General features: G+C 42.8%; 1 protein-coding gene across 3 annotated transcripts in view; it reads left to right on the top strand.

The window, feature by feature from the left end:
- Positions 1-25,619, top strand: part of Grk5 (G protein-coupled receptor kinase 5) — a 206,409-nt gene that overhangs the window by 126,655 nt on the left and 54,135 nt on the right. For 2 of the 3 annotated variants that reach the window (XM_006526697.4, NM_018869.3), the window contains one exon: positions 15,538-15,650. In XM_006526697.4, the coding sequence (XP_006526760.1) occupies positions 15,538-15,650 (113 nt within the window). Of the gene's footprint in view, positions 1-11,672; positions 11,719-15,537; positions 15,651-25,619 lie in introns of those variants that run through there. The other variant, XM_011247149.3, reaches the window with a different exon arrangement.

Consider the following 25,619-nt stretch of genomic DNA (forward strand, 5'->3'; position numbering starts at 1 on the left):
ACCAGACTTGGTGGGGTCCTTTAGTGAGGATTTTGGAATTAAAAAAAAAAAGATTTATTTATTTATTTGGGGGGTGGGGGCTGGAGAGATGGCTCAGCTGTTAATAGCTCTGGCTGTTCTTCCAGAGAACTCAGGTTCAATTTCTAGCATATACATAAAAGAAAAAAAAATTCTATTTTGTAAAATAAAGATTTTTTTATCTTATAAGAATTTTGCCTTTATGCATACAGTGCACTGTGTATATGCCTGGTCCCTGCAAAGATCAGAAGAAGCAGCTGAATCCCCTGGAGCTAGAGTGGTTGTAGTCTTCCATTTGTGTGCTGGGAACCAAACCTATGTTCTCTGCAAGAGCAACAAGTGCCCTTAAGTGCTGAGTGATCTCTTCAGACCCTTTGAATGCTTTTTTTTTCTTTTCAAAATTTAAAATTACATTTTATTTATGGGTTGGGATTTGTATATGCCATTCTGCAAATGTGAGATTAGAGGGAAACATGCAGTAGTAAGTTCTATGTGGATCCTGGAACTCAAGGTTGTTGGAATTGGTGGCAGGCATCTTTACACTCTGAATCATGTTGACAGCCTAGGGTCCTGAAGTTTTAGTAAAGGACTTACTCATCTGTTGCTCACATGGAAGGGACTTTGTTTCTTTTAACGCTGAACACAGCCTGGCCTAGCATAGGGAGAAATTTGGAATTGCAATATTCACATGCATCCATTCTGCTAGCTATTACTGCCTTGGGTTTTATGTAGCTCAGACTGGCCTCAAAAGCCTAGGCATGTAGCCAAAGATGACCTTTAACTTCTGATTTCCTATTTCTATTCCTAAAGTGTTAGAATTACAGATGTGTATCAACATACCTGTACATATGTTATTGTGAATCAAACCCAGGGCCTTGTTTGTATTAGACAAGTACCAACTCAGTTAGAACTTTAGCTCTTACTGCACCTGAAACTCACTATGTAACCCAGATTGTCCTTGAACTCATAGAAATCTCCTGTCTCAAACCATATAAGTGTCTGGCCCTATATTATTAGGTCCTAATCTGTTCATTTACTGGACCAGCAAGAGTCATTTCTCATGGCTCTGTGTCTGGCTCTGTTCTAGGTTCCTGGATGTTTGAGAAGTGAAGCATTCTAGTCCTCTGCTGACTCTGAGGCAGACTAACCCTGTTTATATTCCTGTCCTGTTGGCTTAAAGTCTCTCCTTTGGGCACTTGGGACTTGAAGGAACACCAGATTTGTTTGGACAAGTTCTCAGGGCTTTTACATTTTTAATCATTCTTATTATTTGTATAATTTATTGGTGATTTCATAAGAATCTAGACTGTCCCAAACACTATAGGTAAAAGATAGTAAGACAGAGAGGACTTACAGCTTAACTAAGGAGGCAAGGCTGCTTCTTAGAACAGTAGCCAAAGGCATGAGACAAAATGTGAGTTGCACAATCCTGTGTGGTACATGATGCAGAAGTCAGGAAGCTGAAGTCAGTTCCCACTTTCTGTGACAAGACTAGGAGGGCATCCCAACTCAATCTCTTAGCTGGACTGGCAAGTGCATGTAGGTACCTATTTGACAGCTAGTCCTGGGCAGTCATGTTTTTCCAGACCTCATCTTCTGGAGGATGACTGCAGATGGGGCAGAGGCAGTCTAGACCTAAATGGACCCACAGATATCTGGATTACTTAGTGTCTTAGTTACTTTTCCTGTTGCTATGATAATTATACCCTGACAAAAGCAACTTAAAGGAGAAAGGATTTATCTTGACACATATTTGAGGGTACAAGTTATGATGATGGGGAAGGCATGGCTTGCAAGAGCTTGAGGCAGCTGGTTACGTTGAATCTGAAAAAAGGAAGTGGAGAAATGAAATGTTCCTATTCAGCTCACTTTCTCCTTTTAATTCAGTACTGGACCTCAACCCATAGAATAGTGTTGCCCACAGTGAATGTAGACAGTTCCACACAGACATGCTAAGAGCCTAACCTAATCCAGAGATTCTCTCACAGGTATACTCAGAGCTTTGTCTCCTAGGTGATTCTAGATCCTGTAGTTTGACATATTAACTATCATTCTTGGGTACCTCTTATTCCCTATGAACGTTGTCACCTGGTGGCATTGACATAATATCACCTACTTTTTAGATTCGGGTCCTTGTCTGTTGTTACTGTGGATTTCAAGAAGCTAAGAAATGCAGGCTAGATCTGTAGTCAGCAAAAACTATGGTCAAACCCCAGCACTGCCTCTTGCTGGCTCCTTAACCTTATGCTGACTCTGATTAGGGCTTTATTTTCAAGCATCTGAAATACAGAGTGGTTATAGTACCTGTGGTGGTTTTGCCCAGGGGGTGGTACTATTAGGAGGTGTGGCCTTCTTGGAGTAGGTTTGGCTTTGTTGGAGAAAGTGTCACTGTGGGGATGGGCTTTGAGACCTTCTCCTAGCTGCTTGAAAGAGCCAGTCTTCTCTTAGCTGCTTTCTGGTCAAGATGTAAAACTCTTGGCTCCTCTAGTACCATGCCTGCCTGGACGGTACCATGATGATAATGGACTGAACCTCAAAACCAGTAAGCCAGCCCCAATTAGAGTTGCCTTGGTCATGGTATCTCTTTACAGCAATGGAAACCTTATCTAAGACAGTATCTTCCCATAGACAACTGAAGGCTACACGAGACAAGTATGTGGTGTCTAGGATGGTATTTAACATACAGCAAAGTAGCTCTGTTTTTGTTACCTACTATTGCTTCAGTTTTATTTTATTATCATTATTTTATATACCTGGTAGCAAAATAGGAAGGCCACTGTCTGACCTAAACCTTTCTCTTTCCTAAAAGTAGCTCTGACAAAAAATCTTTATTTAAATTCTGACAACAGAGACTGAAGAGGTGGCTTCATCAATACAAGCATGAGGATCTGAATTTAGATCTCCAGCACCCATGCAGGAGGCTAGATGCATTAGTACATGTCCCTATTCCTGACACCAAGGAGACATTGAGGAGGCAGAACTAGATGGACCCCTGGAGCTTTCTGGTTGGCCAGTCTAGGTGAATTGGTGAGCTCCAAGTTCAATGAGAATGTATTAGAAAATACAGTGGACAGTGATTGAGGAAGAAACCCAGCATTGGCTTCTGGATTTCACACACATGCTCATTCACATGTATGTGTACTCTCACACATACATTACATACACACATGTACTTGCTTATGCACACACAGTCCCAACATCAACAGGTGACATCTCTAAGCAATATCTAAGTCTAGATACCTGCTCCCCTGTACTAGATCCTGGTAAAACACCGTCTTCCTCTGATCTCTATCTGAAACAGACATTGGGTAAACTCTTATGCCTGTGAGCACACCTCTATTTCCCTCTTTAGCATTTACAACTCCTCATTAGACTAAAGCCAGGCTAATCACAGGTGGAAGGCTTGAAAGAAGGATTTGATGTAGTTTGATATTTGCCAAACTATACCAAAGATCAGGGTTATATTCCAACGGGTCAAACCCATGATGGCTTGGAGGAAGAAATAGAGGAGGGTCCTTCTGTATTTTTTTCTCTGCATACCAAGAATGAGAACTGAAGAGCAGATTGAGTTTCCTGCTAAGACTGGTGTCTTTGCACCAGGTTGAGAAAGAGTCTTGGGTACTGATTGGTGAAATGCCTGCCATGAATACACAGGCTAAGACTGAATTTTTCATTGGGAATCATGTTGAAGGAAATCATGTGAGGACTAAGAAATTGCTAACCTAGAGACATTAGGACTTTGGGGAGACTATTATTACTACACCTTCCCAGGAATTCACTTCTCAAGCTACATTTGGCTGCATAGCTGTTAGCCTTACTATACCCTGGCCAGTGGTCCAGGAAGAAGCAGGGATACCTGGTCAGAGTTGGGGATTCTGTAGCTCTGATTGGTACTGAGAGTCTAGCAAGTCATCTGGTCTTCCTTTGTTGCTGTTGAATGGGAGGCATATTACTAACAATTAACTATCACCTAGTGCTTTTGGGTGATCCTCATTTCCAGTATGTTGACCATAGAGGGATGTCCAGGGAATGGCCTGAGATTTGGAAGTAGCATTGTTGCTTCCATTAGTTTGCTGCTCCATAGCTCATTATTTTTGTGCATACACCCATTCTGCTGCTTGGGCCAAGTGCTGCCGTAGGTACACAGTAGTGAGCCAGACCTTATAGGGAATTTAGTGTTGGAACCACCTGGTAAACTTCCACAAAACATCCATTCTACCCCAGTGTTGATATAGTCTGTCTGGGAGTGGCCTGGATAGTGACTCTCCTAAAACTTTACAGGTCTGAGAGAAAACAAACAAATAAACAACCAAGTGAAAGAATGCCCGAGTAAAGGGATGGCATCCCTAGGATGGTTGCAGCAGGGCCCCAGCATGGAGAGCATCATTTACTCTAAGCCAGGCTGTCCTTGGTTGCTCTGTGGCAGGCCTGGACTTAGATCACTGGGAAGTTCTGCCTCGCTTGCGAAGTAAAACAGAGTTCTGAGCACCACCCGTTTTTTTACCCCCTGCACAAAACTGGATGACTGACAGTCACAGATCTTTGCTTTCCAGGCTCTTCATTTGTGAAAATTTCAACATTTGTAAAATTTAAAATTTGTGAAAGTTTATTAAAATAGAAGCGAGCATAGGGTTTGCATTTATGTTTCCTACTTGCTCCCAGCATTCAGAAGCAGCAGCACTGATATTCCAGGTGACTTTTCTGCTGCAGGGTATCATGTCCTCTGAGTAGTGTGCAGAAGTGAGGTTTTCAGTCACAGAGATGCTTTGGAGCAGATGAGAGCAGTTCAAGTCCAGTGCTTCCTCTCCTTTTAGAATTGGTAAGTTAGAGTCAGACCTGGAACCCAGTTCCTGACTCTGTCTCCAGCTCTTCCTAGGATTCTGGGTCCTTCTCCCCTAACTGGTCCTCCCATCTCCCTCACCCTACCCCTTAATTTACTAGTTCTTCATTCCATTCCTACTGTGAGACTATATCTGCTTTTTGTACTTTAGGAATGAGAAGGAGGTCATTGCCTGACTGAGGTTAGGGTACTTTGTAGGGGGCCATAGTATGAATACCATATCTCCACACTCTGACAATCTCAGCCTTAGCCCCTTCCTGGACTTCCAGATACCTTTCTGATGCACTTTGAGGGTCACCCAAAAGCACCCTGCCCCTGCAACCCATGGAACCTAAATCTTCTTTCTTCAAAGCTACAGGCATGCACTCTTCTTTCCCTCCTACTGGCAACCTGGGCTCCAAAAAAAAAAAAAAAAAATGGCTTTGACATGTGACTTCTCTAAGTGCCACCAACTGTGTAAAACCTGGGCTTTCTATTTATGATATTCCCAAGATATGTGACAAGCACAAGGCACTGGTAAAACTAGAGACCAGAATGAGGGGGGAAAGAGGCACAGGAAGATGGCATTTGGTGAGGGTGTGTTTGTGTAATGTGCCATATGTCATTTTTATTCATATACAACATCATTCTTGAAGTAATCAGAACCAGCTCAGCTGTTGCTAACTAAATACCAAATGTTTCCCTTTTCCTGCTCCTTCCAGGGGGCAGACTGTGAGGAACTGCCCTTACTCAGGACGCTATCACTCCTCTCTAACGTCACAGACTATTTTTCCTCAGAGCAAAAGCCAGACTGCTTTTTCCAGCTTTGGCAGGAACATTTGAGAGAAAGTTGATTTCAAATCACCTTCTCTGTTTATTGTATCAGATCTGGAATGTGGCAGAATGGAGGCTTGTGGACTTTAATTCAGTCTCCACATGGGTTTCCTATATTGTCTTAGGGACCATGAAGAACTTGTTTCCTTGCCAATAACCTGGTGTTTCAGGGAAATACAGTTAAATAGAGTACAATGACATGGGTATCTATCTGGTGGAGAAATGGCAGCAGGAATCCTTTTTGGGGGCCTCCCCATCTCCACCCCCAGTTTACTATAACATGTGGTTTCATTTCAGAGGGCTCCGGTGTTAGCATTTCCATTTCCTCAGGAAGCCACATTTCATTCTTGTTCTTATTCCTGAAATGGAACCTACATTTTCCTTGGCTCAAGTTCAAGGAGTGCCTGGGGCAACAATGAAAACAGTCCTAAGCAGGTTCCAGTCATGGTCACCCCTCCCTACACTGCCACCCATGGATGTTCCATGTTTGCTATAGAAGGATTGCGGCCAAGACTCCAAAAGCCCCAGGGGGCGGGGTGGGTATTGGGTGGTCAGTGTTGAACTCAGGTCTTGTGGATATCAGAGGGGAGCTCTGGTGTCCTCTGTGTCTGTGTTCTGGCCTTCTGTTGGGGAGATCTGCTTGCCCACTAAGTGCCCACATACCACAGAGTCTTAATTAAGAAAGTATGTTCCCATTTCACGTAACTGGGAAAGAATGAAAACAATGACAACATTTATTTATCTTCACTATCAATATCATTACTGTTTCTGAGTCTTAAAGGAATTAACTTCTTAACCGCAGGCATGAGCTATTGAGAGACATGTGGCTTCATTCAGAGTGAGGGTCTCCATGCAAGGGAAAGCTGGTAATAGATCCAAGCCCTCCCAGAGCTTGAATCCAGTGGCTCAAGGACAGAAAAGCAACTCAGCTTGAGAGCCCGTTGTCAGGGTGTCAAGCCTTTTTACATTGGTTCTATTTACTTACCTTTCAGAGACTTCAATGCAATAAAAGCCTTCATTTCTATCATCTGTCATCCTGGCTGCTATTCACACAAGACAGACCATATGCTGGGACTGGGTGGGGTGCTCTTATGTGTTAGTGTCAGCAGTTCATGGGGCAGCTGAGCCTCTGGAATGGGATTTACCCAAGACAAACTCATTACCCAGAGCCACTTGCTGACTGTTAGCATTATTTCTGTGGGTAGTTGGGTAATCCTGTTATATAGAGGGGATATCTCAGGCATTGTGGTCTCTATACACTACTATAAATTGTAACCACCTGCTGTGAAAGACAGCCATGATATAGATTTGGCAAAATCCACACCCAGCTGAGGATATCCATACGCTGAGCCGAAGGATACAGGTAGGACTCAGATCCCAACATCATGAGCTCTGTAGGAGTTCTTGCCCAGTCATGCAGCCCCGTCTGCCTCTGGGATGCAAGAAGGGTAGGATGTTTGGCTATTTCCAAGATGGTGTACTAATCATCAGTGAAAACATACTTTCTAGAATCTCTGTGCAGATCCAGCTTTGAGTGGAAGGGGAAGCAGTGCTTAATTGTGCATAGGCTTTCATTTTCAGTCATCCAAATACTGTTCAGGGCTGAAAGGCTTATTAGTCAGCCTATTTTTGTTGTAATAAACTGAAATTTAAAACAAATGAGCTTAAGGGTAAAAGGGAATCTGTTGGTTCATGTAACAAACAAACAAACAAACACAAAAAAAACAGGAATAAAACCTATGGCTTTGGATATGGCTGGATATAGACGTTGGTTGTTATATGGGACACTGCTCGCTCAACTTGCTGTGACTGCACCTTCATTCTTTGTTGTTGTTGTTTCATTTTATAACTACAAACTAGGCACCAGCAGCTTTGGGTTAATGTATTGCTAAGCCCTTAAGATTGCGAGAGAAGAAACTCTAATATGGTGGTGAACACCTTTAATCCTAGCACTCAGGAGGTAGAGGCAGGTGGATCTCTGAGTTGGAGGCCAGTCTGATCTACAGAGTAAGGTCCGGGACAGCCAGGGCAACACAGAGAAATCATGTCTCAACAAATAAGCAAACAAACAAAAAATCAAACCAGATAGATCTTTCTGAAAAAGACCAAATGGTTCCTTTCAGAAGCACAGATAATTTTGCTGCTTCTAATCTTGGTAACTGTAGACATGCTTTATTCCTCACAGCCAGTTCATTCTAGGCAGTCAGGTATTAACAGGCTTGCTAGTGGTGTGAGTTTATATATGTGTGTCCATCCGTGATGGGCTAGAAATTTAGGAATGTCCCCTTAGAAGAGGGGAACTGTTCCAAACTGGGACAGTATGCTCAAACACAGATCTGGATCCCACCTGGAAATTTTAGATCCAGTTCATCTGAAGGAGCCTGGGGAACTCTAGTTCCTGGATGATGCAGACATGTCCCTGCTTGGAGCCCTCGAGTGAGTCCATAGTTAGGACTTTCTCATTTTATGGCTGAAGAAACAAGCTTGTGTCAGGAGCCATTTAGGAAAGGCTAAAGTCATACAAGTGTCATTCTGGAGAAGACACATCATATTGCATGGTCTGCATAATTTTGAATTACAAGGCTTTCAGAATCCTCATCTCAAGATTGATTCTTGCAACTGATATGCCTTTCCTGTCATTATTAAATTAATATAAAAATTTCTGGGCACTAGCCCACCCTACTGCACATTTTTTGTAGATCAACGAAGATGTACTGTAGTGTAGTAATGCTATGTAGACAAATAGATGAGTTCTTTCTTTCTTTTTTAAAGTAGGGAAATCTGTTTTATTCCTTAGCCTCTTCTCTTTGCTCTGCCCCCTCCATTGTTTGAACAGTCATCACCACACAAAGGAACCTCCCAGCTCCTCTCCCAGCACACTATCCTGTGGTAGGGAATCCTTCCCAGGTGCTAAGGCAGCAGCTGCACTGGCACCTAAGGCAGTACTGATGATGGATGCATTTTTTTCTCTGTGGCTTCTGCCCCCTGCTTCTTGTTCCCACATTGAAATCAATAGAAGATTTCTTAACTCCTAATAATGATAGTATAAGTTTAGTAAATTTATACAAGTAATTTTGAGCCCCCTAAGTATGAAGGCTGCAATTAGGGCTCTATAAACTTTCATATGTCAAGTGTTAATTGCACTAAGGTAGAAAGCAGGGTTGAAACAGATTTTTGATCAGGGAAAACATTCCTTATAGGCTGAATGTGAAGCTATTGATAAATTAAGGTTGTCAAGTGGGAATGAAACATTTATTGTATGTGCAAGGACAAAAGATAAAATATTGACTAGATTTATCTATACAAAACTTCAATACTAATGAGACACTAAGCTGATAATTTGCCTCTTGACAAAACTGTGCTAACTTAGACATAAGAATTATTGTTTCAAACTCTTAATGAACCTGAGGAGCTAGTGGCAGATAATGAATGTTTAGTTAGATAAATAGTCTTAATGGAAACACATGTAAACATTTCTGTTGGAACTTCATATTCAATTTATGATTTGAATTTATGTTTGAACTTGCTGTGAACTTTTGAAAAAAGAGGCTTGGAATACCATGTGATCATGTATCCTAAAAAAGTACAAGAACTAGGAACGATGACAATACGAGCAGAAGCAGAAGAGAATCAGAATAGGAGCAGAGCAAAGACAGACAGAGCAGGCAGGCTTCTTCTTACCATGAGACAGATTTTTTTTTAAAGATTTATTTATTCATTTTATGCATATGAGTACACCATTGCTCTCCTCAGACACACCAGAAGAGGGCATCGGATCCCATTACAGATGGTTTTTTGAGCCACCATGTGGTTGCTGGGAATTGAACTCAGGACCTCTGGAAGAGCAGTCAGTGCTCTTAACCACTGAGCCATCTCTCCAGCCCCGAGACAGATTTTTTTTATTGACAGCAAGTTTCTTCTTACTAACAAGGATAGGGTTTTTTGGGTTTTTTTTTTTTCTTTCTCAACCAAAAGGTAGCTTTTTTTCTTTCTCTAAGCAATAAAAGTTGGAACTTATTTTTCATCCAGTATGAGTAAGTTCTTTCTTTGCTGTTGCTTGCACAGTGAAACTTGCTTGTGTGGGCTTTTGTTCCATCTACCAAATACACACACACACACACACACACACACACACACACACACACATATGCATTTGCAAGTATAGGTGTGTATGTAAGTATGCATGAATATTTGTGGTGTAGATGAGACAGGTGGTTGGGCCTGACATGTGTGTGTGTGTGTGTGTGTGTGTGTGTGTGTGTGTGTATATATGTGTGTATATATGTGTGTGTGTGTGTGTGTGTGTGTGTGTGTGTGTGTGTGTGTGTGTTTGTGCATATTGCCTGTGTAGAAGTTATTTTTTTTTCTGTGAGCATGACTTTCTTTTCCTGATTCACAAAGATTTAATTGCTTCAGGCCTCCCTCTCACCTGGCTAGTGAGAGGTGAGTCTCCTGGGCAATAGAGAAAGGAACTCTAACAATTAATTGTTAGTTAATACTCTTCTGCTGCCAGCAGGAGTTAGTTACCAAAATGTGTATCTGTCTCTGTTTGTATGTATGTACACTTAAGAGTTAGAAGAGTTCAGAGTTTCTTGCTGGGCATTCTTGCTAGCCCCAGATATTTAAGTTTTGTTCTGTCTAAAGTATTGACCCTGTAAATTGCCTGTTGCTGTCACTGGGCAGTCTGATAGCATGATCCCAATCTCCAATGCTTCCCCCCAGCCACTGCCTTCCAGAGAGAGAGAGAGAGAGAGAGAGAGAGAGAGAGAGAGAGAGAGAGAGAGAGAGAGAGAGAGAGAGAGAGAGAGAGGGAGGGAGGGAGGGAGGGAGGGAGGGAGGGAGGAGAGAGAGAGAGAGAGAGAGAGAGAGAGAGAGAGAGAGAGAGAGAGAGAGAGAGAGAGAGAGAGAGAGGAGGGAGAGGGAGAGGGAGAGGGAGAGGGAGAGGGAGAGGGAGAGGGAGAGGGAGAGGGAGAGAGAGACATGTGCCATCCTTTGGTTATCTTTATTGAAATGTTACTGCTTGACTGCAGTGTAGTCATCAATTTCAAGTATATAATTAAATGACTTTTTATAAACAGCTGTGCAATCACCAGAGTCATAGCATAGGACATTTTCATCATACTCGACTTCCTTCATGTGCCTCTGTCATGAATTCCCTGATCTCCCACTATTGTTCTGATTTTGGTCACTGTGGAATTTGACTTTTTTGAGTTTGAGACTTTCGGGATCAACTGTGCATGTAGCTTTTCCTTCCAGATCTTGGACCCACACAATGCTGCTTGGGTTTATCCATGCTGTGTTTGCTCTTGATGTCTGTTTGTCTGGCTTCAGTGTTAAGTGGTTTTTGATTGCAGAATGTGACATCTCATGGTTTTTCATGTGTATATTGATATATGTCCAGGGGTCACTGGACTCTGGAAAGGGACTGGGTTCCACCTGGAATGGATTTGACTTTTCTGACTCAAGTCTGCTTTCCTTTTCTATTGGTCATATGTTCAGGTGACAGAGGAATCAGGTCAGCATCACATTACATTGCAAAGGGGATGGAGGTGAAAACAGAGATTAACATGTGATCAAATGGTGGCACTCCACCTGCTTTATAAATAAATATTTTATGAGATACAGAATTCTCATAGACAATTCATACAGTGTCAGGAGGACTTTTCATTACAACTGCGTTGTTGAATAACTATGACCCAAATCATACAGCCTTCAAAAGCTAAGATATTTACTACTAGTCTTCACAAAATTTTACCAACCTTTGCCTTAGATTCAGGGAGGAATACACCAGACTAGGCATTGTCACCATGAGTGGACAAAAGCAGAGCTTTGGAATCCTGGGTAAAAGTGAGCTTTTAGTATTGGTCTTGGAAGCTATCTTGAGACCTCTAATCATTTGTGAAACTGGCAGTCAAGAGTCAAGAAGGGCTCCAGTCTGTGAAGGGACTCAGCAGCTGATCATTCTGATGCCTTTATTTTGTAGATGAGGAACTGAGGCCTAGAAAGGCCTAGAAACTCAAGCCCATGATTTCATGGAGTGATGACAGGTGAGACTGCTTCTAGCCAGTACTTTGGTGTCTTGGACTTGTGAGAGGCCCAGATCAGGCACCTGAATATTGCTAAAGCAAAGATCTGAGGACATTGCATTTGGCCCTGTTTTGCCTTCAGTTCGTTGACATCTTGGCAAATATCAGCCTGACCTGGGAAGACAGGGAAAGAAGAGGCTTGCTGTACTGTGTGTTTGAACATAGGTATTGAGACTCTTACTTATCACCAGGTAAAATCCTCCTGCCACTTAACAAACGTTGCTGACACTTGTTCCTTTATGCCTTGGCCCCTATCCCCAAACACCTTGTACTTTCTTTACTTAAAAGTACATTCCTCTGTCTACTCTGTGACACCCCATAGTGGTTACATACTCTATCCTGAATTCAAGAAGTGATCTTTAAAGAACTTTCTAATACCAAGAAGCAAGACTCCTTAGAAGAGAGTTTAATGGGTGAATAAATGAAGCAAAATAACAAAGTCAGAATGCTTGAGTCATGCACCATGACCCAAGGCAAGGATTCAGGTTTTATAAGAGTTGGGGTGTGCGTGTGTGTGTTTTGCATATGCAGTGTGCATGTTCCTGGTATGTACAGCTTTACAGATTGTCTTCTGCCCTCTTGACACTTCCCAGGAAACACTGAAAACCTGATTGTGAGCACAGTCAGCATTGCTGCAAGATCAAAGAGGGTCTACCCGCAGGCCACCCTGCATAGCTCCTCCTCATGTCTCCAGCTTCATTATCACTAGACTTTGCAGGGACTATCTGCCCTTCACATTAGTCTTGCCACACTGGGAACTTTGCTTTGCACTTCCTCCTGTCACTTTGCCCATTCCCATGTCCACATTCTTCCTACTATGGCTGAATCTGTTCCTAAAGGAATCTGAGTTCCATTTGCTTTTGTGGAGAAGAATAGCAGAACCCTATTGGAGGCTAAGAACAAAACCTGGAAAGACAATTCCTGGTTTCTTTGACCTTTACTGGTCAGCTAGTAAGTTGCTTTCTTGTTTGAGATCTTCTGTAGGGTTTGGAGAAGCAGTGGAAGTGTATTTGAGGCTGTGCGTGTGTGTTTGTGTATGTGTGTGTTTCTGACAACTTATGTCAGAATCACATGGTGTTTACTGTGCCTGTGTTTATATCAGCCTTGTTTCCACACTGACAGGAAACATCATATGTGGGGGAAGAAATTCTGTCAGATGAACTCTTAGTCACAATATGGAACATGAAATCTCATAATTGCTTTTGGAAGCAGGGGGTTACCTTGCTCAAATAAAAGAAGAGGTATTGTGCCCCTTCCCGTAATTGAGTAACACTGAAGTTTGATACATGGTAATTCACTCTGTTTCCAGAATTTTATAGGGAAAGCTCCTTGATTGGGGAAAGGTACAAAGGTTTGTTTTTCTTCCCCAGGATGTGTTGAGGGCAGGGTGGGGAGTGCTGAGTAGGAGTCAGTGAGCACTAGGCTGTGTACTGAGCCTTGTGCTCACAGGTACAGACTACTGGCCTGCCATGAACCACAGTGCCCATGATTCTTCCTGTGGCTGACAATCTCTCTCCTCTAGCATGCCATTTCATAACTATCACTTAGATCTTGTCTGCTCATCCACATGCACCATGTTGTGTCTTCTACCTGGGTAGTCCCCTTCTCTGCCTCCTCAGAACCTGGCACACAGTGAGACTAAATGCTTGATGGAGTGGCTATGTGTGAACTGTCCGTGCCAGGAGATTTGGAGCCTGTGCCTACATTGAAGGGTAGCGTTAAGGCAAGAGTTCGGCGTTGGTCTAGACTGAAGCAAGCAGCTGGGGAGGGGCCACATAGAGGATGACTTGACATGGGGCTCATTCATGTTGATCAAAATATCTGCTTTACAGAAAGCCACATTTGTGAGTAACTTCTGTATATATTTGTAACCCATGAGTTCCTACCAAAATAGCCCCTGCTTTTGAGCCATTTGCTCATGAAAAGAGCAATGTACGTATACTCTTTGTAGTTAATGTCAGATATGAATGCCCAGGCTTTAGGCCCAGGCTTTACCTGTCTGGAAGAAGAAAAAAAAAAAAATCTCATCAGTCCTAAGTCCTCAGCACGCTGGAAATCAGCAAGCCTCTTTCCAGGAAGTTTTAGAAGCAGTTCCAGGGCTAGTATCACATGCCTTAACTATAGTGGCTAGGTCTGGGAAATGAACCACTCTCTGAACTTATGGAGGAAACAGGCCTCTAGTTTGGCTGTTATTGTGTCAAGTGCCTATGCTTAACTTTATCATTGTGTTGAGGAGAATGAAAGTTATGATTAGATGGGACTAAGTCATTTACTCATTTCTTTTTTGGTTTTATGAGAAAGGGTTTCTCTGTGTAGCCCTGGCTCCCCTAGAACTCTCTCTGTGTAGAACAGCCTGGCCTCCAACTCACAGATATCCGTATTCTGCCTCTTGAGTGCTGTGATTAGAGATATGCACCACCACTGTTGGCTGCATTTGCCCATTTTTGAATCTGTTATTATGGCTAGAAGACAGGAGACTCTGATTTGCTAAGGCTGAGTCACAAATCATCTTCAGAACTTGGGAGGTACCATCACTCCAGAACCAGAAGGTTTGGTGGGGATTTGTTCAGAGGTTTTGGGAGAGATGAAATAGATTAAAAGAATTTGCATCCAGGCTAATAACAGTCCCCCCTGCCCCTGCTAGTGGATAGTTGTCACTGCTCCCTAACTGCTAAGGACTAAGCTCTTCTTTTCTACCAAGTTGATTCCAAGCTTTGTCAGTTTGAGGGGCATCTGCAGATTGGAGGGCCAAAATGCCCAGTGTTGGGGAGCATCTGGGACAGCATGCTTCAATCAATGCCTCAAGCATACTCTTACCAGTGAAAGCTCAAAGATTCTGTAGTGTCATTGCAAGGAAAGAATCCTGGTTCCAGCCCCAAATATGAATCTTGTTTTTCATAGGAGGGAAAACAAAGAGGGTCCAAAAGAGGGTACAGTGTGCCTACTGAACTAACAAAACATCCAGTGCTAGCACTTTAGCTCCTGGGGGTGGACTGGGTGAATCACCTTGTTTCTTCTTCAGAACCCTCTTGGTGACTTAGTGGCTAAAGGATAGTCATTTTTTGCTTTTGTGCATATTCATCTGGGAAATGTACGATTTTTCATTAGAAGCACCCAAAGAGTGGGCTTTGCTCCAACTGGGTAAAACTGGGAGAAAAAAAGCATTAAACAACAACAACAAGAAGAACCAGTACAAAACTGTATCCAGTAGGATGGTTTGAATTATAAGTAATTTAGAATTTTTTTTTTTTTAGTTGCCTAAACAGAGGGAATGTCTTCCCTTAAATCAGTTTTTCAGGTGTGGTGTGGGCTACAGGCATGATTTGATCTAGGTATCTGGATATTACAAGGGACCAACTCTGCTGTTTTCTCAGTTATGATGCCCTGGTTCAGCCTCCTTCTCATAGGATCTTTTCACACAAGGTCAAAGACACCATTGTAGGCACTGGCCTTCAGAACAAGAAAATGTACTGGTTGGCTTGGCTTAGGCCATGAATCTGAAACCTTTATTCAATCACCAGAATCAGGCTCTGTTTCACGTTGTTTGGTCAGATAGGAAGTAGAGCCATAATTCCCAGAACCACTAGTATGTTCATATAGAAATGATAGTACTGCAAAACAGAGCCAGGTGTGGCCTGGCACCATTCTTTGTTCTAGACTTCTCTCTCTGGGTCTGCAGACCCTAGAAGATAATGACATCAGTTCTCTATTATCTTGCTCCATCTATCTACCCAGAATTCTGGACCCAATTCACCACACATTTCTTATCCTTTTCTCCAGACAGAGATTACTACAGTCTATGTGACAAGCAACCAATTGGGAGACTGCTTTTTCGACAGTTCTGTGAAACCAGGCCTGGGCTGGAGTGCTACATTCAGTTCCTGGACTTAGTGGTAAGTCCCTGCCAAGTGGCCCTTGGGTCTTCTGTGTTCGGCAAGTTTCTTTTTTTTCTTTTTTTCTTTTTTTGTCAAGAGGAAATTAAGATAGGCCTGATGGTTTTGAAATGTGAAGAATCTAAACTCTTGTTCTTTGGGAAACTGGGGAAGTTTGTAATGTTGAGATAGCTCTTGTGTGCTGTTGCTCTTCCTCCAGCTGAAATGCTTCAGGTAAAATACACAGCTAGTATTATTGTTTGCTGGTTTACTGTCTATTTCCCTTGGGAATGCAAACTTTTTGCTTTTGAGCTTCATGTTCACCCCATCCAGCAGAGTTCCCTGAACACAGAAGTAACATCAGTAAACTCCTGTTCAGTGAGTGCCCATTGGCTATTTCAAGACAGTTAGGTGGCAATGTCTTATGTTCTCAGGACTTCCTTCAGCTGTGTTGTCTCTCATTTGTTTAACAAATGAATGCGTTTTTAGAAAGATTACTAAAATACACTCAGGAGTCCCTTAGCCTTTGATCAGGATAGCCATATCCCCTCAGGCTCATGGCCTGGTCCACAACCTTTTGGATTTCTACCTGGGGTTGGAGATTAAGAAGGGCTGGGGGTGGGGGTGGGAGCAGGGAAAGCAGTAGGATCATCTGGGATCTCTTCTCAAAAGTAGACTCAAGATACTGTTGTTTTGTAGAGACTCATGTGGCCTCTATCTGTTTAGGGTGCTTCCCTACGTTTATGTTTCTTCAGAGTTTCCATGTGGTCTCTAAACCCAATAAGCAAAGTGTACTGGTGTAGAGATCTCCACTAAAGTTCCACCATCAGGTCAACATACCCAACACATGCAGCTGCTTTTTCCAGGTCCCCCAAATTGCAGCCTTCAAGAATGTTCCCTGCTTACCAGTTACTAGAAGTTGAAGTCTTTGCAGTGTCCCCAACCCTTCCCTCTTCCTCATTCATGGAAGAATCTACCATGTTCAGGGACCATGTGCTCAGCTCCTTGACCTCTTGAGTCCTTTCATCAGCTGTGGCCTCTGCCTCAGTCATGGTCCTAACACAGGCCTTGGCATCTTTTACTCAAAAGATCAAGCTAGTTCTCAACCATGACTAAGGATTAAAATCACCTAGGAACCGTAAAAAACTACCAGCACCCTCACCAAAACCCAAACTAATGAGTTTGAACCTCTGAGAGTGGGGCCTGGTGTTTATTATTATTAGCAGTGAAAGTCAGCCGAATAATGTAATGAGCCCCCCACCATGTGCTTTTCACCTCACTTCAGCAGCCTTCAGTCCAGATTTTCACCTTCTCCTCTGCAGTGTCTTATAGCAAATATCAGCTATCAGAATTGTTGTATCTGTGAAATTTCAGTATGTATATCTAAAGGTTAAGGGATCTTTAAAATAAAACAAAACAAAGAATAAGTGTTTATGCCTTAGTCTGTGAAGAGATACCATGACTATGGCAATTTTTTATAAGAGAAAGGATTTAACTGGGAGCTTGGTGGGTTGGGAAGCATGGCAGCTTGCAGGCAGGTGCTGGAGCAGTAGTTGAGAGCTAAATTCTGATCTGTAGGCAGGGAGAGAGAGAGACAGAGAAAGAGAGAGACAGAGACAGAGACAGAGACAGACAGACTGTCTCTGACCTTGGCATGGGCTTTTGAAACCTCAGAGCCCACCTCCAGTGACTCTCCCAACAAGGCCATGCCTTCTAGTTCCACTCCCTGATGACTAAACATTCAAAGATATGAGCCTGTGGGGGGCATTTTTATACAATCCACAAGACCTGGGTTCCATACCCAGCAATGCATTAAAACACACACACACACACACACACACACACACACACACACACACACACACACACACACACATATACAAGAAATAAAAAAGAGAGAGGGAAAAATACACTACAATATTTGTTGTGTTTTGGGATATATATATATATGCATATGGAGACCAGAAGTCAACTTTAGGTGTTGTTCCTCAGGAGTTGTCCACCTTTGTTTTTAAGACAGTCTTTCACTGAATTGGGAACTCACCAAATAGGCTAGGCTTGTTATTACAGCTAAAACATTCTTTATCAGTAAATGTCAGTGTAAATTTTTGATTCTCTTGTACACTTTATGAGTTGTGTTTTGCTGTCTGTGGAACTGGCCTGTTTGTACCATTTGGTCTTCATGACTCCTGGCTCTGCTATCACCACCTTCTGTAATGGATATGTTGTTCCTCTAGAGTAGAGAAAGTACTGCTGCAGCACCTGCCTAAATTGCCTATATGCTTACTCGTGAGGGTCCTCAGGCTTTCTTGTAAATTGTTAAATGATTTCAGAATCTGAACATTTCCTCTGTGTGTGCGTGTGCGTGTGCGTGTGCGTGTGTGTGTGTGTGTATGCTTGTTCCTGATTTTATCAGAATAGCTTTATGTTCCTCAAACAGAGTGTCTAGGATATCTGGTCATCTTTCTTTTTGAGAAATTATTCAACACCTACATCTGTTGAGGAGTGAGGGTTTACAACCTGGCAACATTCCAATTCTACTGTTTTCATGCTAACTGGAGCACTTTCATTCACTTCAGCTATGGCTGCTCTACAGTGAAGTTCTAATAGGAAATGACTGATGAAAAATTTCCCTATATTTATGTTTTGAGATACTCAGTTGAGGGTTGGGATATAGCTCAGTTAGTAAAAATGTTTGCCCCACAGCCACTCACATTTAAAAAACAAAACAAACAAACAAAAAAAGGATCGACATGGTAGTGTGCACTTATAGTCACAGTACCAGAGAGGCAGAGATGGATGCATCCCTGGGGCTCACTGGCCAGTTAGCCTAGCCTATTTGTTGAGTTCCACATTCAGTGAAAGACTATCTCAAAAACAAAAGTGGACAACTCCCAAGGAACAACACCTAAAGTTGACTTCTGGCCTCCACATGCCTATACATAAACATACACTTATCCCAAAACAACAAATCAAGAGCCCCAAGTTGTCTCCCTTACATCACGTGGCAATGCATGAGAATTTTGAACTCATGGCTTTAAGTGTATTGTATGATTACCAATGCACTGAAGTTCTTGTCCTTTTTTCTTCCTGGAGTCACTGTTGGCCAGTGGAACCCCACTCTGTTGGGCCTCTGAGTACATATGGAACCCAGAACTCACTAGCAGCAACTTGCTGTCAACAGTGACTGTGTTCTGGGCTTATCTTGTACTACACCAAGGAACCTGGTTCCTTTGCCTGGAATTTGGCACTTGGGAACCACAGTGTGGCAATAGGGGTGCTCATTGTTACCAGATAAGCCATCATTCCTAGCAGGTAATAGTGTTTTTCACATCTCCGAGGACTTTAATGTGTATCTGGGGTTGGGAAGTATTGATATCAGGATAGTGCCCAGGTTCTGAGGCTTACTTACCAGATTAAATACCAGCAAGACTGCTCCTTGCTCTTTAATTCCCAGCCTTCACCAAAGAATTTTTTTCCACTTTTGGCTCTGCCCAAGCACTTGCTTGTTCAAGCTCTGAATGCTAGGATAAATTAAGTCCCTTGGTCCTTACTATTTGAGCCCTCTCTTCCTAAGATGTCATTTCCCTGCAGGTGCTTATGCCTACTGGTTCTCTTGGCCCTGTTCACAGAGCCTTCCCCACATCACTTTCCCTCTCCCTTAAGTCCTTGTTTCCTGTGTACACTTACATCATTTTTACACTGTACTGGATGGTTACTGATGGAAATTGTTGGGTCCAGAGATGGGCTGCCGGAATGATAGTTTTTGTGAGACTGTGGGAAGGTGTTAATTTCTGTGTTTGAGGGACTCCCCTTTTCTAAGATTTTTGTTTATGGCCATCAAACCTGAGTACTACCGGTCAAGCACACACCAGATTCATCTGTGCATACCCACCTACTGTACCACTAGACTGTGTTTTAAAGAACCCATACTTTGCCCTCAGTTTTCTTTCTTCAGGGATCCAGAACACTGTGACACATAGCAAAAGTTTCACTTGAGGTAGGATGAGAAGCCCCAGAATCAAGCTCCTCACTAGTCTTTAGCCTATCATTCATATAACACAAGTACTCTTTGACAGAGTTCTAGACATTTGAGATCAAGTGATAGAGTAGTGTAAGAACTCTGAACTTGTGATGTTACCTGCTAGCTAGGAAAGGGTTTGCTATATGCCATAAGCAAGGAGGACAGTGATTTTTAAATCCTAAAAAGTGGTAAATAGGATTTAAAAAAATAATAATTAGGACAGATTCCAGTGTTTGGGAGTTACCAAGGAAGCCTAGTTGTAATGTTGAGAGAATGGTCAGTATAGGTATTCTTGCAAAGGTAACATGTGCCTGAAGACTAGAAGGAGTGGGAGCTTGTAGATAATGAAAGAGGATTGCAGCCAGGGAACCTGCCATTAGAAGGCCTGCTGGCAGGTGTGTCCGCGGAGAGGAAGCAGTTAGAGCACAGGGAGTAGGAGAAGAAGCACTGATTGTGCAAGACCATATATACCTCTGAAGAACTTTGGCTTTTTATGTTACATGATGAAGTGAAGGAACCAGTGGAGGACTTTAGCAATGCACTAGATGGCATGATGTGATGTAGGTGGACACAGGTGAAATCTGAGAGATCTGAGATGACATTTGCAGCAATCCAGGTGAGAGCCACAGTATTGGGCCAGGATGGGAAAAGTAAGGGTAGGTGATTGGATTTGGATTCGGGGTTATGTCTTGGAGGCAGGATTTCCAAGGCTCTCTGATGGACTAGAGATGAGATAGAAGTGCTGAGGATGGTTTTCCTATTAGTTGCTTTGGGACAACAGAATAACTGACAAAAGCACTTTAAGAAAGCAGGAATTCATTTTGGTTCATCATCCTGGGAAGTCTTGGTATCAGGAGCTTGAGGCAAATGGTCATATTTCATCCATAGTCAGGAAGCAGAGAGTGATAAATACAGGTTGCCACTGCCTCTGCCTCTCACTCCTCCTCCTCTTCCTCCTTCTTAAATAAAAGAACCTTTCTTTCTTTTTTTTTTTTTTTGTGTGTGTGTGGGTGCATGAATATCTGTGTACTATGTGCATGCCTGGTATCCTTGGAGACCAGAAGAAGGTATTGGATCCCCTGACAAATGGAGTTACAGATAGTTGTAAACAGCTATATGGGTGCTGAGAATTGAACTCAGATCCTCTGGAGTAGCAGCCAGTGCTCCTAACTGAACCATCTCTTCAGCCCCATTTTCTCCTTTTTATACAGTTGGAGGACATGAATCGTGGCATTCATATTTAGGGTAGGTCTTCTCACTTTCGTTAACCATATCTAGATTGCTCCTCATGGACATGGTTATCATCGTGTCAAATTGACAATGCTAGCCATCACAGTTTCCAAGTTCTGACCTGAGCAACTGGGAGAATGAAGCAAGGCTAAGGTTGTGGTGAGATCATGCTGAGGGAAGACCAAGAGTTTCATTTCATAGTCTGAGCCTCTTCAGCATTCAGTGGAGAAGTTTTATAGACATGCATTTGAAAATATTCCAGGAGAGATGGGCATCCATATCTGGAGCTCATGGGGAAGGATTGGCCTGGTAATGGAAAACCAGGAATTGTCACCATACAGCTGAGACATAAGACCTTGGGCCATGGAGACTCTCTTACCCAGCAAGTAGAGGGAACTGGAGCAGCAATGAGGACCAGTGTCTGCAAGTGCAGGACCAGGGCATCTGGAAAAGATGAGATAGATGGCAGCAGACCTGTCTGGAGAGTTGATGAGGCAAAGCAGGGTCAGGCTGAGCTGAGTTGCTGGTGGAATTTTCCAACCATGTGTTCTCTTAGGTGCATTTAGTCCACAAGAAGGGAAAAAAATAAAACTCAGTGGATGCCCATTTTCATTCTGGTTGTGCAGTCCTTCCCTTATTACTGGTCCAGTACCAAGAGCTGTTTATTAGAAAGGAAGTGGGAGTCTGGCTGTTGCATTACCAAGCCAAATGCTCTACATACACCTTGACAGAACCCCCACTTAGAGAGACTGACCTGTTTCCTTGGTATTTTTAGCTGGGAATTAGTTGGGAATTTAGCTGGGAATCATTGCTACCTGTTGTCATAATTAGTCTCTGGACCCCTCTTTTACATTTGAAAACTTTGATGAGCTTGCTTGTGCCAGAATAACTTCTCATCTGAAATTATTATTTTTTCCATCCTCACTAGATGGAGGAGGTAAGAAATAACAGTATCCTTGGCATTGCAGCTAATTACCACTCCTGATACTTCCTGGCTTAGCCAATGCTATCCTCAGAATTCTTACCTCCCTGTTAAATGTTCACCAAGTAGAGCTTCTTAAAAATGAGTTATCCTCACAGGGTTGTGACAAAGCCTAGGAAGTGCTCATCTCTGCAGTCTCATCATCTGTGTCTCTCAGGTCAAGTACAAACTGTAGCTGTTTTCAGATGGGCCTGATAGTTTTGGGAGTATAATCCCTGTGTGTTATTCATCAGACAGTGTCGCTACATCATCCAGTCTGGGCTGTCAAGGGGCTTCAATAGTCCACTCATGGAGAAGAAGAATCAGTAATCAAAGTCTGACCTCTGGAAGGCAAAGAAAGGTTTGGTTATCTGTCCAAGGACTGGAAGATGGTTCAAGCAAGTGTCAACTACATAGGCCAAATGGATATGCTATGAGCATTTTCAAGACAGATGGGCTAGTCCCTAAACCCTTGCTCTGGAGACCTTACCCGCTAACTGGCCACTCAGGTGAAACTCACATTTGGATAAGACCTAGAGTTTGCTAGTCTCCAAAAGTTGGATATTGAGCCAGATTTTCTTGATATGCTGGCACAGCCATATCCACTGGAAGTAGCAACAGATTCCCTGCAGTATGTGTTGATCAGATGTCTCCTATGATCAAGAGTGTCTTCAGTAATTGGAGGCTACACAGTGAATGGAAAAGGCAAGCTCTTTACCACATGGTAGCTTACCCTTTTGGGTAAAGAAAGAATTAAAAAAAAAACAGCAAATAGGAAAATCAGCAAAAAGAAGCAAGCAACATCAACTGTAAGTTTATAGAGCTGTCAAGAGTAGGAATCAACATATTAGAGTGAGTGTCTGATTCTTGTGCCTGTTCTCAAGACCCTTTTCCTTCTGTTGGGTTGCCTTTTCCAGCCTTGATGTGATAGGGTTTTTTTTTTTTTCTTTATCTCATTCTGCTTTATTTTGCATGTTTGGTTGTTATCTCTAGAAGCCTGTTCTTTTCCAATAAGAGACAGAAATCGAGTAGATCCAGAGAGGGGGAGGTGGGGAAGAACTAGGAGGAGTAGAGGGAAACTGTCATTAGGATATATTGTATAAGAAAAGAATATTATTTTCAATAAAAGAAAAAAAGGAAAAGAAAAAAAAGATTAATCAACCTATTAGCAGCTCCTAGTCTTGTGGGTCAGGAATTCTGTGATGCTGAGGCAGGTGTTCTTGGCTCAAGAATCTGGAAAGGTCACATCAGGATGTTGGCTGGATCTGCTGCTCAGTTATTCACATGGCTGACAACTTGGTGCTGGCTTTTGGCAAGAGGCTTCAGCCATTCTCCTGGCAGTTCTTTCCATGGGATGCCTTGAGCCTCTTTACACTATGGCTGGCTCTCTCTAGACTAAGAAATATATTAGCATAGTAGAAGCTACAGCCTAGTTTCAGAGCATCCATGCTGCTGTTAGCAAATGTGTTAGCATGAGCCAGCATGAGAAACAAAACTTATTCAGAACAAGGGTTACTAATCCCATTTTGTTTGTTGCAGTTACAAAGATGATGCTATAACTTTCTATCAGAATATTGCTAGAAAGTCAAGCCAAGCCTTTCACTAGCCTAAAATTACAGATGAGCACACATAATTAGTTGCCTTATACAACATGATTGTTTGGAATTTTGTTGTGAAATGATAATTTCTTCCTTATCAGGGTACTAAGTGTTCTATTTCTTTTTGTCTTTCTGTTACTATTCTGATTTTCTTTGTGAGTCCTATTTTTCCCTTTTTTGGGGGATGGAGTGGGTGGGAGGGCAGGATATATGTAACCCAGGCTGGTCTCAAACACAGTACGTAATGGAGGATGCTTTTGAGTTTCTGATCCTCCTTCCTCTAGCTTCCAAGTGCTGTGATTAAAGATGTGCCCTAGCAAGCCTGGTTTTATGTGGTCCTGGTGATTGAACCCAGGGCTTTAAGCATGTCAACCAAGTATTCTGCCTAACCTGAACTGTATCCTCAGCTGGAGGGTCATACATTTTAGATGCAAAGAGAGACCTGTAGACCATTTGCAATGACAGTCCCTATATTCAAGTTCATCTGAAAGTGCTTCTTCTAAAATGAGGTCAAGTGGAAACTTTTAAACTTGTCCAGACTCCTAGATGTCCCATGTATATTTCCTAATTATATGACTGCCCTAGAATATGTATGTTCTAAATGATGCCAGTCTAGACTACAGTTGGTTATTAGATCAGATTTAAGCCTATGAGTTGAGACAAATGGCCTTTCTGTGGAGTCAGTGGATTGAGGGAAAGTTCTTCTCTCATAGAGACAGCTTAAAGAATGGTGCTCTTAAGATGGATGAGCAGGTAAAAATACTTGCTGCCAAGCCCAATGACCTGAGTTTCATGCCTAGTTGCCACCATTGAAGAAGAGAACGAATTCTCAAAAGTTATTCTCTGATCTTCATATGCATGCTATGGTGTGCATGGGACTGTGTGTGTGTGTGTGTGTGTGTGTGTGTGTGTGTGTGAGCCAGCCAGCCAGCTAGTCAGTACTGAAGCTGACTGAAATCCATCCATCCATCCATCCATCCATCCATCCATCCATCCATCCATCCACCCACCCACCCACACGTGTGCATTCTTGCATAGGAGAAGAGAGGGTTCCAGGGAAGCATATTCTTGTTTCCAGTTTCCTGGGGGCCAGTTACATTCCACTTAGTCTACATCTGGCTGTCACCTGGCCCTTGGTCCCAGGAGTCAAGAAAGCAAAGTTTTACCTGAGCTCATTTAGTCTGAGGTTCCTTTCATTTGGAACCAAGAGTGACAGGGACAAGCTTTTATGTGGTGGCCTGATGAGCTTGGTTGTATGAAATTCATTTTAGGGGGAAGAGGAAAAGCAGCTAGCAAGAGAGTGAGTGGTTGGAGAGCCATCTGGGGCTGAGTCTCAGAAGACAAACAGGTGGGACAGACAGGTGGTATACCAGAGCTCCTCTGCCATGAGACTCTAGTCTAGTTTAGAGCTAGGACGAAAGGATGGACCATCCAGAGACTGGCCCACCCGGAGATCCATCCCAAAATCAGCCACCAAATGCAGAGTGGCCCTTTAGAACATGATTTTTTAAAAAAGATGGAGAGGGTCTTTCCCTGCTAGGACCTGTTTTCCCTGCCATTTCCTGATTTGATGATGCAGTTTGGACAGGCTCGGAGCATGAAATGTCAGGCTTATAAGCTGGGATGTCCAGTGATGTTGGTGCTCTCTGGCAGTACAGATAGATGACTAATCCTGTGTTGAATGAAGTCAGTAGAGCATTTTGCTCCTTGTTTTGGGGTAGCATCTGCTCCCCAAGGCTGTCCTTCATTTGTCATAATAGGGAAGCTTGTGAAATGCTGCCTCCCTTGTTTGCACCTGGAGTGAGTATAAGGGGAGAAATAGCATCTAAAGGCACTAAACTCTGGGCAGTGGGAAAGACTCAAGTGGACAGGAAAGGGGATACTGAGCGTGTCTTCTGCTGAGGTAGGGGATGTAGCCTGCTACTCACTGTGGTGGGAGGGACCATCTTCAAATGGAGTCCAAAGGAGATTCCTTGTGTTAGGTTTTCCTTTCTTGTCTTTTATAAATTATGAGACAGGGGTCTTACTTTGGAGGCTTGGCTGACTTAGAGATTCCTTTGCCTCAACCTCCAAGTGCTGGAATTATGGGTTTACTCTCAGTACATAGCTATCTCTCTTCCTTGAAGTTATCATCTGCCTGCCATTTTTGGATCCAGATCTGATTGGGGAATTCTAGG

The sequence above is a fragment of the Mus musculus genome, chromosome 19, assembly GCF_000001635.26.
Source record: "Mus musculus strain C57BL/6J chromosome 19, GRCm38.p6 C57BL/6J".
Lineage (NCBI taxonomy): Eukaryota > Metazoa > Chordata > Mammalia > Rodentia > Muridae > Mus > Mus musculus.